At 27.8% G+C, this 16,125-nt stretch overlaps 1 protein-coding gene across 6 annotated transcripts in view; it reads right to left on the bottom strand.

The window, feature by feature from the left end:
- The window catches only part of LOC119685022 (F-actin-uncapping protein LRRC16A), a 75,759-nt gene that overhangs the window by 11,499 nt on the left and 48,135 nt on the right, over positions 1–16,125 (bottom strand). For 4 of the 6 annotated variants that reach the window (XM_038099192.1, XM_038099191.1, XM_038099189.1 and 1 more), the window contains exons 11-21: positions 16,030–16,107; positions 15,783–15,964; positions 15,572–15,723; positions 13,895–14,146; positions 13,091–13,823; positions 8,578–8,740; positions 3,384–3,455; positions 1,493–2,081; positions 908–1,288; positions 728–847; positions 611–667 (exon numbers count right to left, since the gene is read on the bottom strand). In XM_038099192.1, coding sequence (XP_037955120.1) covers positions 611–667; positions 728–847; positions 908–1,288; positions 1,493–2,081; positions 3,384–3,455; positions 8,578–8,740; positions 13,091–13,823; positions 13,895–14,146; positions 15,572–15,723; positions 15,783–15,964; positions 16,030–16,107 — 2,779 coding nt within the window. Of the gene's footprint in view, positions 1–610; positions 668–727; positions 848–907; positions 1,289–1,492; positions 2,082–3,383; positions 3,456–8,577; positions 8,741–8,806; positions 9,434–13,090; positions 13,824–13,894; positions 14,147–15,571; positions 15,724–15,782; positions 15,965–16,029; positions 16,108–16,125 lie in introns of those variants that run through there. The other 2 variants (XM_038099190.1, XM_038099194.1) reach the window with 2 other exon arrangements.

The following is a 16,125-nucleotide window of genomic DNA, read 5'->3' on the forward strand; positions in this document are numbered from 1 at the left end:
TAATTAATTAATAATAAAAATAATCAATTAATAATAATAATCAGTTAATAATAAAAATAATAAATTAATAATAATAATAATCAATTAATAATAAAAATAATAAATTAATAATAATAATAATTTATTAATAGTAATAATAATCAATTAATAGTAATAATAATCAATTAATATTAATAATAATCAATTATTAATAATAATAATAATCAATTACTAATAAAAATAATCAATTCATAGTAATAATAACAATTAATAATAGTAATAATCAATTAATAATAATAATAATCAATTAATAAAAATAATAATCAATTAATAATAATAATAATCAATTAATAATAATAGTAAGTAAGTATAAAGTATTTGGTAGTACTCGAAACAGCTGTATGGTTGGCAAAAATTCAATTAATAAAAAATAAATAAAATTTTTTTTGTTAAAATTCACTTCTGTTCGACACCTCTATAAACAAATTATATAAACTAAATGAAAATATAATTACAGTTTGAGTATATATAAATAGATTTTTATAAAATAATACGTTTAGTTTCAAGTCATGACAGACTATCACCAGAGACATATATGTCTCTGTTATCATCTTGAATTTATATATCTTACCCATGCGATTCAAACCAGCGGCAAGTTCACGCACGGATTTCTTCTCCAATGCAGCACCTAACAAATTAATATATATTTTTATATTTAGAAAAAAAATACAATAACAATAAAGCTAACCTGGTGTTATACCAACAATACTGCCACCTCCAGTGCCACCAGCTGCAATTGCAATACCGGGTGTTATGCCAACAATAGAACCGCCTGAACTTTGCCCAAAAGGTACAACAATCTCGCAATCTTTAATTAAAACTTTAGTTTTAAATGCTATTATTAATTATTAGCAACTATTTTACTAACCGTCATCTAATTTTTCAGGAGTTGTTTTATTAGAATCATTACCACTGGCTGAGTTATTAGTTTTTTGATCAGTGCCCACAACAGACCAGGGTCTTGGTTTTTGTAGTACAATTGGTGTGCGAAGTATGCCATTGCCAGTCTTTATAATCACACTGCTATCGCCACCAGTATGACTTTTAATAGAATCGCTACTTGGTGAGCGCATTTTATCTTCTCGTACGCCTACTGAAGACGGTGCTTTAAGTAGCCGCTCGTTAGCATTCACTTCATCAACAGCAGCGCCTTCTGTACGCATTTTAACAAGTGGAGATTTACGTCCAATTAGTGGTGAATATTTTTCCAAATTATCAGTAGAACGTGAACGTGTTGCCCATGCTACACCTAAATAGTTAAATAAAATAATTTATTAATATTTAAACAATAAAAAGTGCACAAATAGTCACAAAATTACGGGGAGAAGTACGGAAAAGTATGGCTATGGAAAAGTGAAAACTATCATAAGACAGGTGGTGAAAGTATAAATATGTATGAACACAATACTCTTTAACTATTGTGTTTAATGTATGAAAAATGAATACTTCATACCCCTTAATAATGGTGAACTGCGTTCCAATTTTATAGGCTTACGTTCTTCTAATATAGGCGTAGTTTCCTCGGAAGTCATTTGACCATTACCATCACGACTCATTGTTGGACTATCAACAAAAGATAAAGAACTGCACTCTTCCGATGTGGGCGACACCAATGGAGTGAGAGTTGTTGGTGTTACAGAACCTGGACGAAAGAATTGCTCTAAACCTTCACCAATTTCTTTCGTTGCACTTTCTACACTTGCTAATGGACGTGTGGGTGCACGAGTTTTTGCTCTTTTAGGGCGTCCTTTAACCAAATGCTGTAGTTGAAATGAGGCGCTTGGTAATTCTGTAATTGAATCACAACATTCATCACCAACACCATCATCCAAGCAGCCACCATCAACACCAACACCTATAATACTGCCACCAACCATGTGGCTATTAACTGTAGAGTCACGCGACATTTGCGATGTTGAACGATGCGAGGAGGGTGATTCCAATAAGTCTGGTATATGACCTAAGCTCAAATTCTCCACTACAGACTGCGGGCGAATCTTACGTGCAATAGAACGACGTTTGGTGGGCATATGTGGTGTGGCCTAAAGGAAGTTAGTTATATGGAGGAGAAAAATAAATACAATGACGGTTAAAATATTTCATTTTATATATGGTACGAGTATAAATAATACATTTAAAATAATAATAAGAAGCAAGCAAATGTTAAACTAATAGATTAAAATATTTATTTATTTATTTATTTATTTATTTTTAATGCAAACTTAAAAGTTATTGTTATGACAATATGCAAAATTAAATGATTAATGTGCTTTTATTATAATCGAATCACCAAAATAAACCAAAATATAAAATATAAAGACAACATAAGATAAATATATATAGAACGGTGTTTAGAATGAAAGAAATTAGTATTAAAATAAAAAAATTAAATTAGTAATTATAAATAATCAGTATTACTACAGTATAGAATTAGTATTACTCTATTAAGTTATTAAAAAATTTTAAAATCCCAAATGAATAAAAGGAAAAAGTCAACTTAATATATTATACAAATCAATAGATACTTCAATGAAATAATAGACACACACCTAAGCAGACTACTAAGGATTTTATATATTATTGATAGACATATGATTATTTATGAATAATAATGATATGCGTTCCATGACAACTACTTACAAGGTTCAGATATTCCAATTTCTGGTATATAAATATGTGTAACAATTTGTGATACGTTTGAATTTTTGTATATTTGTACATGAAGAAATTTAACGTATGGGAAGTTTATTTTGTTTTACATATTTTTTGTTTTATATGTTTGCGTTTGCATGATGAAGGAAAAGGGGGAAAGACACAAAATAAATATAAATGATTTAATTTTGTTATTAATAAAAATCAATATTTTATGTATATTTTAAGTGTAGCTAATCAACTAATTTCAATTTAATACACATGTACATAAGACACATACATACATATATACATACATACATATATATATGTATATATACATATATTAATTATATATTATTTATGTTGTAATATAAGCTAAGTGTTTATGTTACTACTAACTATTTTATTTGAGTGTAATGTTTTTTCAGTGCATAATAGCCAATTTATAAGTAATTTAATAATTGTATTTTAAGTTAATTAATTAATTATATTCGTCACTTGTTGTATTTTGTTTAAAAATAATGGTAAAAGCGCCAATTGATTTGATGAATGATTTAAAAATGCGACGTGTTTGTCATAAAATAATTTAAAAATTATTTTCCTATGAGTTAATAAAAATAATTAGCTAATTATGCTTTTGAAAATGTTGTTTATGTATTGCTGATTTAGTGCATCCATTTTGTTGTTTATATTGATAATACACAACTTACAGTGGGTGACTCAAGTCCTAATTTTGGAAGAATAGAGCCTCGGCCTGGTCGTATAATCATACCATCAGAATCCTAAAATCAAAAAATATAGATAAATTTATATTTCATCTTTTATATTAAAAAAAAAACAGAAATATGAATATAAGCAATTTTAAAATTTCAATGTAATAGAGATAAAAACTAAACTGAACTTATTTTTGGTTGTGTTACGTATTGCAATGATACTCTATTCTTCATTAAAAAACATATTTGAATATTGTACTGATATGTATGCGAAAAGCTCAATGATATATCAAAAATAAAGATGTACACATGGACTTGAGCATCTAGAGTGTGCAAAGGTATCTCAAAACTAGAGAATTGAAACTGCTTGATTCTGTGGATGCTCACAGTAACTTAAATCAAATACAAGATATATTTCATCAGAAAGACATGCTGGGCTTCAAACTAAACTATTGTAACTTTATCTGAATAACTCGTTAAAATTATTTAACGGAGCTTTTATTACAGTGAATCAATCAAGTGGTCACAGACTATTGAGTAAAAGTGCTTTAAGCACTTACACGCGTTTCATCAAGCAAAGAAGAGGAAGAAGATAAAAATAAGTAGCATCGGTTCTAATATTCAAGACTATCAAAACCACACTCTAAGAATTCAAAATAATTACCCTATTGGGAATACTTAAAATACCGTAATATATCAAAAACTCATAAAGATCAACTTATAGACACCCTCTCTGTTAATGTTTTTCGAATGTCCACAAGATGTCAAGCATAAGCGCTTGTTAGGGGGGTTTGGGTGGCCGTAATGATCGATAAACACTCTCCTGGTTCCAAAAACGGTTGAGTTCACGTCCTGGAGTCTCTCATCGTTAGTGAAAGACCAAGTTCGTTTCAATATCTTCCAAAAGAACTTCGCAAGCAGGTTCCAGCTGGTTACCATAACAACATAATAAATCTCCGTTAATGTTTTTGGATCGAAATATCAAAGTTAATACAACACTGGTGGACAACGAAATATTTTCATTAAAATTTTGCACTATCACACAATTCACGCGTTAATTAGTAATGGACTGTGGCTTATACAGTATCCAGATGAAATCGTACAAGACTACTCGGTGTGAGACATTTTACAAGCCAACATTAACATCAACCCCAATTCATTAGCACAGCCCCAATTCATGAAATCAGAAAGACTTTAGGTTTTATATAGTTATACTTTATATAGAATGCGACTGCATTGTCGGTCGATTTAGGTAACATCGACTATAGTTCGTGCTTAAGGCGATCATATGGAAAATTCCAATAATTTAATTATTTAAAATTTTTATTATTGCTTTATTAACATTTAATTTTAAATAAAATATAATAGCATTTTAAAAAGTTGCAGTTAAATTGAGCTGTCCTGTCTTCATTTAAATGGACTCGCGTTATTGTTATAGTTTTTGTATTTACTCAAAAATACTTTATGACTGACCGTACACCTTTTTCGGATATTATCAGTAAAAATAGTAATCTTTCACAATATTTATATTTAAAAAAATTCTTTGACCAAAAACATTTCGTTGAACATCATTGTAATTATTATTATTTGTTTTTTTTTTATTATTAATTTTTTTTTCTTTTAATATTAAGTAGTAATAATAAATAATAATAATAAATAATAAAAATAAATAATAATAATCATAATTAATAATAATAAATAATAATAATAAATAATAAATAATAATAATAATAAATAATAATAATAAATAATAATTTGGCAGGTATGAGTTTTAAACCTGGCACTTGCAGTCCAAATTTATTATATACGGATCTATAAATTAATTAAAAAATTCAAATATTTCCTAAGAGCACTGATGATGAGCACTTGGCAATACCCAAAACAGCGTTGTGTGGTCAGTCAAATTTTAATAAATTAAAAATAAAAATTTTTGTTCTTGTCTTCTCTTTGCTATTCGAATCCTATTCGAAAACTTTTAAATAGTTTCTTTTTGTCATAAATACGCGTCACTCTCGGCAAAAAAAACATTGTATTACCGCCTTTTACGTATTATTACTCGTAGTTTACATAAACCACATTGCATTATTTTAGTTACTTTATATCCTACTTAGAAATGCTAGTATTTATTCATTCAAGCAAAATCTCTTCATATATAAAATAATACTTCTATAACCCGATAATAAGATGAAATTTTTAATTGATTTTCAGTAATGAACTGATTGATACTAAATAAGTAACCAAATCAAAAATGTAATTGTGTCTTGAATAAAGGAACAAGAGCTTATTTAGATTAGATACATATTTATAGATCTCTTGAAAATATTTTACTAGACCAAGATAAGAATCGAAAGGGGAAAACCATAGTGAAAGTAAATGTACCATTGGTGTTATATTTCCTTTAGTCGTAAATTCATTAATGACTCGCCGCTATATTCCTTCCTCAACAATTGAAAGTTACTTATGAATTCTGATTAGAAAAGTAAATAGCTTTATTCGTAGAAATATTCTAAAGTATACGCATTATTTCGAAAATCAATTAAAAATTATTACAACAAAACTTAAATGCACAAATATACATATTATATATTATATATAATAAACACAAAAATTAATTTATTCACTTCACATATTCTTTACGAGCAATTTGAAATAATTATTGTAAACTAATTATCGCATCTACGGTTTGCACAAATATTTCAGTGGCGAGTCAAATAGTTAAGATTATTGATAAAAAAAAAATTTCAAACATGACATCATTGATATAAATCAATATATTTGCATTTTTGGCCAACGAATTTTTAATAGAAACCCAAAAGTTGAGAAATCTCATTTGTACAGCTTTTGTTTTTCGTATACTTTCTTGGAGTAAAGATAGTAAAGCAAAGAAAACAAAACAAAAATTGATAAGCGCATTAATTTGTTTTAACAAAAATTAAATAAAAAAAAAAAATAAATATAAAGGAAAATTAAAAAAAATAATAATAAAAAAATAAAGAGAATTAAAAAAAAAATTACACAATAAATATTTATAAAAATGATTATCAACGCGTACGCAAAGTTTATGTATCTACATATGTGCTATATATAATATATATGATGTTTTTAAGTGTAGTTGAATATGTGGACTTTATATATATCCTATAGTTAACATTAAAGCATTTAAATTCAAATAAGGGATATAAAGTACTGAAATCTAAAAAATTGAAGCTTGAATTAAAAAACCTCTTAAGGAGTACGAAAATAAGTTCTTAAAATAGTTTATGATCTACTTTACATCACTGGCCTCAATTTTTAGGCCAACTACTATATTAAAAATTTTTTAAATTATAAAGTCAGTAAATCTAAATCAGTGGTAATCAAATTTTTTCGATGACATGTTTACGCAAGGTTTATATACTACACCTCTTCAAATCAGCATTCAGAATATAGAAGTAGATTAATCAAATATTTAACCCTTTTCACACAGATTTTACAATAAAGCTAAAGTTAAGCAACTTTAATGCGGATAATATTAGACAATTTTTATTACATTATTTCTTTAATGTGTAATTTAAAATTGTTCCTCTTAACAATTAAATTGCCCACATATGGGACTCAAGTCCCACGTTGAGAAACAGTGTTCTAATAATAAATATTATTATAAGTTTAAAAACGATTAAATCATTATCAATCATACATAGCTAAAAATAGTTAAAATATAGCACCGGAAGTAAAAAAAAGTGATGATGACCTCATAGTTGGCAGCATTATGAGCAACAAAAACCTCTATTGATGTATTAATAGTTTGTATTAATTCTAAATGTAAGCAATAAATATTTCCAAGGGCCTTACAAAATAATCTATATTTTGAAGAAAAAATTCAATTATAAGATTGTATATGAGAATTGAAAGAGAGGGGGTGAGATTAACAGAGACTGAGAACAAAAGACAGTGAGATTGATCGAAAGGGAATGGGATTAAAGGACAGATTAAAATAGATATTAAAGAAAAGAAAGTGAAATCAAAAGATGAATAAAAAAAGCGAGTGGGATTAAAAGAATAAAAGTAAGTTAAAAAAGAGAAAGCATCTTTTTCTTTCTTAAATTAAAAGAAAGGTAACCTTTATTGACTTATTAATAATTTGTATTAATTCTAAATGTAAGCAATAAATGTTTTTAAGGGTCTAACAAAGATGTTTATATTTTGAAAAAAAAAAATAATAAAATTTAATTAACAGAGTGTGAGATCAAAAGAGAGTGAAATTGATCGAGAGAGAATGAGATTAAAGGACAGCTTAAAATAGAGATTATAATAGATATTAAAAGGAAGAAAGTGAGATTAAAAAAGGAATTAAAAAGAAAAGAGTGACATCAAAAGAGAGTAAGTTAAAAAACTGAATGTATCTTTTTTTCTTAAGTTAAAAGAGAGACAAGAGAGAGTGAGATTAAGAGCGAAATGAAATACGATTGAAAGGGTGCAAGTGAAAGTAAATAAAATAGCTCAATAGGTCAGGTCAACAGGGTAAAATATAACTATTCAAGTTTTAACAAAATTGCAAAATATGCCCTTGCTTTTATTCATAGCAAGATAATGAGATTTAAAAAAAGGGCGTAACAATATAATTAAATAAAATATGACTATTTTAATTTTAACAAAATTGCAAAATTAATATTTGGTTTTCTTTTGTTTTACGTTTAATAAAATCCATTAAAATTATTACTTCTTTTCACAAAAAACTTTTATTTTGAAGTATATTATTTCTAATATTCAAAATTTCAATGCACTAATTATTGGGTTGAATAAACAAATTACTAACGAATGAAAACGCACATATGTATCAATATACCTATATAAAATATAATTATAAAAACAATCTTCAGTACAAATTCCAAGCTATAAAGTTTTTGTTGTTAACTTAGTAAATATTTAACGAAGATTACACAGTTTATTGCCTAATACTCGTAGTAAAAGGAACATGATTTTTATCAGTAGCTACTTCAGTTAATATTTGTTATGGTTTTATATAAAAAGAGATAAACGACCTTCAGAAATTTGTGACAACTTAAAGGAAGTATTAATATATTAAGATATCACTGACTTTTTAAAAAAATATTTGTGGTGCACTTAATATAAAAATAATATAATAATTAATATAAGAAGTTTCTATGAACCTACATTCTATAAGTAATAATAAAAATCGGAATATACTTACATGACTCGAACGACTGCGTACAATATCAGGAGTTTGTGGTTCATCAAGTAGCACTGAAGGTGAATCGGCAATACCTAAACCACGCCGGTAACGTGTAAGAGCTTCCAGCACCTCATCAGTAGCACGATCTGATATAGCAGCAGCCAAAGATTGTTCAATTTCACTAATTAAAAAAAAATAAATATATATTAAAATTTTATTTAACTTAATTAAATAAAATTAAAGCAACTTTTTATTGATTGTATCATCTGCATTTACTGGTACAACTTCGTTTAATAATTGCAATTTTTCAGATTCCTCTGTTCCATGTTCAAAAGCTTCATTTTTATCTAATGACTGGCTCGCTGGTTTAACTTGAATTTGGGATTTCCGGCTTAATCTAATATTATCGTCATCGTCTTCATTTTCGATTTCTTTTAAACGTTTTTTAGATATTTTTTGATCACCACTAAAACAGGCACATAACGTACGAAACATTGTCTAATATTGATTAAATTTTTCTATATCTTAATCCTCTAAGACCGATTGTTGAATAAACTTGCGAACCGTTTGAAGTCTCTGTCATATCATACTGAATCTGAATGTATCTTTTGTATAAGCGCAGCTTCAGCAAAACATATGTGTTTGCTCTTTTGTTTTTAATTTGAGTGAGTACTAAGAAAAATGTTTTAATCACAATACGAAGCATTCAACGCAGTTCTTAAAACTTTTAAATCACTTGTGTTGTTTTTGTTTTTCTGGTTTTTTTTTGTTTTTGTTTTTGTTTTTGTTTTTGTTTTTATTTTTTGAGAATACTTTTTGCGATATCGCACGAAAATTCATTACGCTTTTGAAACGAGTTCCATTGTGTCTATGCTTGATATTTTCGTCTTATTCCCCATATGCAACGCGTCGTTTCTATTAGTTTTGAGTTTTAATCTTATCTGTGTAAAGCATTTCGCTACTATCTACTCTCGCCTATGATATAAATGTGTACTTGTGCAAAGTTATTAGCACAGTGGAGCAAATTGAGATTTGCATGATAATAATTGTAATTATTTACTATATTTAGGCGTTTCATAATATCATCAAAATTTATGAATGTCATTAGTATGTGACCTTAAATATGTCAAAATTAGGAGTGACTCTATTACATCTCTTGACACACATCTATTTTATCTCTCATAAAAATTTGTTGTAATTATTCCCTGATCAATATATCTTTAGAAATAAACTATGAAGCATTATTTAAAAAAAAAAATTTTAAAAAAAAAATCATACATTACAGAACTACATTTTATACGATTTTTAAAAACATATCTAAACTTTTCATATAAGTCATATTTTTTATCCAAACATTTTGGCTTCTTATGACATCCTAGAAGCGATCGTGACTAAGTCTAGGGACGTTCATCTACACAAACCGTGCAGTACCATCAAACTAACATATATTCAACGGGTATAATATTAGTAGTTCGGGGACAATATTAGCAGGTCGCTCGGGCTAAAACAACATCAATAACAACTAACGCAAATATAATACTGTGAGAAGTCACAATTTTATGACGGTCATATATTTATGATACCATTATGGCGATGTTAAAAAGTCCTTTAATTCAAAATGGTTATATATTATATATATATTATAATATAAACAGAATGGCATGTTAGTTTTCCATTTATTACTCTGCTGCTATATGATCTGTAAACATTATGAAGAAAAAATATAAATGATCGAAATGATCTGATCAACCTTCTATTTCACACACATCATGACAAAAAATGTCAAACATAATCTCTCATAATCTATCAAAACTAAAACCCCATAAATTATTTAAGTACAGGTAACTCACTATACCTCCAATGGAACATTATAAAGAAACGTTGTGAGATATATATATATAGTAGAAAATGGATTTCAAACTACATATGTGTATTAACAAAATTATTATTATTAATAATTTTATTTTTAAAATTCACAAAAAAAAAACCGTTTTTTTTAATTCTGTAAAACTGGAGAATATTTCTAATCATTAGAAACTGATTAGAAAGCATAAGAAAAGACATCAGGAGTATATATGTTAAAAAGTTTATTGATATTAATTTATATCAGAAATATCCTTGACAAATGCTAAGATTGTTTTAATTATCGTAATCCACATCATTCTATTTCTCTTGGGTGAATTTACTGGGTTCATTTTTCTTGCAGACTATGAACTTTGCCATCGTAAACGAGTACTTCTTAGACAAAGAACTGTCATTTGTAAAAACAGCTGAATATTGTTATTTTATGTTATTGTTACTGTGACTCTTTTTAGATATAATAATGACTTTTTTAAATTATTTTTAGAACTTTGCAGATGTCGAGGATTTAGTCTTATTTTTACTTTTTCAGACTTTAATACCAAAAAAATTTTGCAAAATTTTATATAGGACATAAACTAAATTTAAAAAATTATTTTTTTCTTTAATGATTTGAAGACACTTTGATTTACATAACAGAAAGAAGAAATTAAAAATAATTATTATACTTATAAAGTACAGACTTTTAATTATTATCTAGTGATTTTTAAAGACAAAGAAATGATTAAATGGTTATAAAAATTTTTATCACATAAGAACGAACAAAGGCTCTATTAAACTAAGTTATTTATTTGGCAGATAAACGCATTTGTTTTATAACATTCAAATTTTATAACATAATTAAAAGTTATATTTTAGTCATTTCAATCCGGTTGGAATTTTAACGATTATATATTGAAACAATAAGGAATATATATACATATGTATATGAAATGAAAAAAGTAACGTATATTGCGCCAGTATTTAAAATAATATTTAAAAATTAAAATTAAAATTCAGACTGGCTATATAACACACATTGTTGTTGTTTTAACCGAAGTCGACCTGGAAAGCAAGCACACCTGAGGATGACAAAACTTGCACAATATGATGGAATAGAGAAAATGAGTAGGTATAAGTAATCAGAACTAATAGAAATGTAGTTGAATCTAACCAGGATACAAATGAAGAAATCTTGTAAGTGCTCGACACACATTAGGGATAGTCGTATTTATGCGTGAAAAATACCTATTTAGCAAGTGACTATGTCCAGACTGCTCAAATCAGTTCCTTCCACACGTAGTAGACTTCTACCATCTACTGCTACACCAATCAAAAAAAATTTGTATTAGTTTTGTATCCGTAAATAGGTACGTAGGTAAGTTAGAGTGGTGTCTTTGTATCCAAGAAAGCGCACTTGAACTCAAATAATGGCCCATTGCGGTGCTACAAGAATAGCGTTGGTACGTACATAGACTGAGAGGTCAGTATAAAAGCAACGATCCGAAAATACGTTAATATATTATGTAAACACAAATAAAATTTATTTTAAACTGTTACCAGTTGTTAGTGTTCTTTCATCTGTTATTGTATGATTTTATCGTATATAAAAATTTTTTACAGCTTATTTCTTTTTTTGATTGAGAAATAAAATAATAAGGTACACTTAAATGCGTATCCAAAGTACAAAAACATCAATTCACACATATGTTTATCTATTCTAATACGCATACGATTTAAGGTCATATTGATTTTTGAATAGCTCATTTAGGTAGAGCGGTTCGTTTACATCTACCTGTAATATTTTCAATACTATTACACCCACATTCCCACTATCTACTCATCCTATTCTATACATATTTCACCAAAATCTTCTTTCTCCCCATTCCATCTCGTATTTTTGTCTTGCAATTAATTTAAAACTACAAAGCTACCAATTTGGTATAAAATTATTAAATATCGCATAAATATTATTATTTATTTATTAAGTAAGTAACAGTAGCATGTAAAAATTAAGTAAGATATTTCAGTAATATAACATTTTTTTTAGTATTATCAAAGTTTTTTAAAGAATAAAGAACTTTTTTGGAATCTATGGAAGCCATATAAAAAAATTGTATGTAAAATAATTTTAATAAGTATAAGTAAATTTGCTCAAATCACTGAATATTTATAGTTTTTATTAAAAATAATCAATGAGTGCAAGTAAACAAAATAGTGATTTATATTTATGTAGTCGTTATCTGCTTCAGTAGCACTACTAAGCCAAATACCTATACTCAAAATTCATGTAAGCTTTTAATAGTAATTTAAATAAATTACAAGTAAAAGTAATTTAATACTACTGTAAAAGTATACCCTTCTGTCTATCCTTAATTTATACCATACATCTCATCGAAAATAAATATTTATTTAATTTTTTTATCATTCAAAAAATTTTTTTGGCCCACTGTTAAACAGCGCATTGAAATACAATATATACCAACTGTTTATCGTTAGATAAAAAAAATATAAAATATATTGAGTACGCCTGTTTTGCAATCTTAACAAAAAAGAAATAATAAAATAATAATAATTCACACTTACTAGAACAAACAAGCAAATCCAAATTGCAGTTGAGAGTAACACGAAATGTACAACAGCAAATAAATTGCGCATAAACAAAATAAACTGAATGAATGACTGGACTTACCCGACTTTATTCATAATTTCGCTTCCCGCATTATTCAGTAAGCAATTTTGTAAGAAGTCTTCCGGTATAACCAGACGTTCGCTTAATGCTTTTCGCAAATCTTGCACTACTATTTGATTTCCCAAAGTTTTAGGACATTGTTCCACTGCTGTGCGTATCATAGTCTCGAGAGTTTCCTCCAAATAACTTTGAATAGTGTAACTTAAATCACTGGCAATGCGTGTTAACTTTATCTCAACCGGATGTGATTCGCAACGTACAGCTTCCTGCAATTTTGGCATCAACTGTTTACAATTTTCTGCATCATCGATTAGACGTTGTACTGCAGACATAGAATCGCAACCTCTTGCAATTGAAATTGTATCCTGAGTTTCAGCCACTAATTTATCGACCAACTGATGTGTAGAAGACAGCATAAAACCATGTTGTAAACGAAAACCTTGCCCAGCAGCGCGTTTTAAACCATTACAATTACGTTGTAAAAGTTCTTGCATTTTACGCATAATCCCATCGGTTTTTTCGGGATGATTTTTTAAATGTGGTGCTATATCAAACACAGGAAATGGTATGGTGCGCATGCTATGATTATTTTCTAAAGCATATACAATATCTGCATAACCTTGTAACGTTATATTATTTTTATCCATATAAATAGTACGTAATTTATTGTTTATCTGCAGTGCTTTGGCTAAGAGACGTGCACCGACATCGCCCATGTAATTACCGCTAATATCTGTAATTAAGTAATTTATATATTTTAATTATATCATTAGAAAATATTTACATTTTTGCTGTCCTACTTACCCAATTTTTGTAGGCTTTGATTGCTGCCTAAAGCATTTATGAAGTCATGTATATCATTTTTCAGTTTATTCTCAGAGAGCACTAATTCCGCAAGAGGAAAATCATCTTTTTGTATTAAATTGACAAGTGCATCCATTACAGTTGGAATGTGTTTCATTTTCATGCCTGTAAGACTGCGGCACATATATAGTGTTCGTATAGATGGATTTTTTGATATCGCTGTTAAAACTGGAGCTAATTCAGCATCTAAATCTATACAAACAAATAACAGTTATAAGATAATTAAGTCTTAAATCAGAATTAATTAAAATACGGAAAGGAAATTACTTAAGCATTGAACTATGCTAATAAAAACGTGAATTTAATATATTGTTTTTCAAAATAATATGTATTCAAAGTTAGATTTGTGCATTATTTAAATTTATTAATTTTAAAGATCTAAAAACGTCGAATCTGTACAAAATATATATATATGAATTCCAAAAAAAAAATTATCAGAAGTATTCTCAGCAAAAGAACAAATATTAATATATACTAATATTAATATATCCGTGATCATTTTTTTAAAGGAACAATACGTAAATGGAACAATATAATGAAATGAAAAAAAATTTAAACTAAAATAGGCAAGCTACAATTAATCAAGTTTAAAAACCCTACTAGGCAAAATCAAAGTAGAGGCAGCAAATTTCTTGACAGTACTGACAGACCACTGACCGATCAATACTAGAAATTTCAACTAGATATACAGCAGCTGTAGGAAAGAAGAAGAAAAAGAAATAACAGAACAGTTTCTTTGCAATTTTGCAATTGCCTAGGCCTAACAAGACTAAGACTTTATAATATGCAAATCCACAAACTAAGGAGCCTAGCGGTTATCTCAAACATAGATCTTCAAAAAACAAACTACTTTAACAATCGCACATGTTAGTCTTAAAACTGAGATTTTCATAACCGGTTTGTATAACACGATTTTGCGTTCCTTTCACCGAAGAGAGAGCTCTGTCACTACTAAAACCAACCAATCAAGTGAAATCTTTTTACTTTCTGATTCTAGCAAATAAGCTATGGTACATCGTAGCTACATCGAATAAGAGACTAAGAAAGATTTATATTTATATTTTATTCGACGTTCCTTTCATCGATGAGGAAACTCTGCCACTACTATAACCAACAGATCAAGTGAAATCGTTTTAGTTTTCTAGCAAGTTAGAATAAAAATACTTGACTCCGCTTTTCGCAAGGTCATCACACTCTTTTTTGAAATTGATTATTCAAATAAGAAGTCCTTCAAATTCTTGGAAGAAACCATGACTTTTTTCAAAAGAATATGCTATTTTCTTCTAAGAATTTCGACGACTTCTCGTTTGAATTACCTGTGTATTTCAAAAAAGGTTCGATAATCTTACGAGACGGAGTCAAGTATTTTTAACATAATTTGCTAGAAAAGTAAAACGATTTCAATTGATATGTTCGATTTAGTAGCAGAGCTGAAAGGATGAAAGAACGTCGAATAAAACATAAATGTTTTCTTGTTCTATTATTTGATGTAGCTATGACCATAATTATGAAACAAGGCTTTTAAATCAATTGACTAAAACACTTTACATCAAAATTTTTCTTAATTACTGATAACAATTACTAAATTGTTATTTTCACTTATTTGTTAGTACTTACTATTGTCACTAATATCTAAACTTTGAAGAACACGAACACCATGTATGCATGATTCCAAAACGTGTGCGCCCTGGGCACCTAATGTATTGCCACTTAAATCTAAGTACAGCCCAGCTGTTGACTCGTTGCATGCTAAGCCAAGTAGTAAATTTCTGCAAATCACAAATAATATTATTAAATAAAAAAGGAATTAAAATTTATTAATTATTACTTCAATGCCTCCATTGGTAATTTACAACCGGCAATATTTAAATGTTTTAAACTTAATGTACTCGTAAAAAATTGCTTGAACGATGGTGGTATCTCTTTGCCTTTTTTTGTGCTAAATGAATTGTGTGAAACATTTAAGTGAGCTAAATGCGTTGCACAACCACGTAAGAGGGCACCAAATAACTATAATAAAAAAGATTCATAGGTTATAAGTATATTTAAAAAAATTTTAAATTCTAAATACTTACATTCTCTAAAGTTATATCAGTCGAAGAGAGATCCAAATATTCTAAAACATTTGGTTGTGCCAGAAAGTTATGTAGATTCTACAAAACAAAAAAAAA

Source organism: Teleopsis dalmanni, chromosome 2 (genome assembly GCF_002237135.1).
Source record: "Teleopsis dalmanni isolate 2A chromosome 2, ASM223713v2, whole genome shotgun sequence".
NCBI classification, from domain to species: Eukaryota; Metazoa; Arthropoda; class Insecta; order Diptera; family Diopsidae; genus Teleopsis; species Teleopsis dalmanni.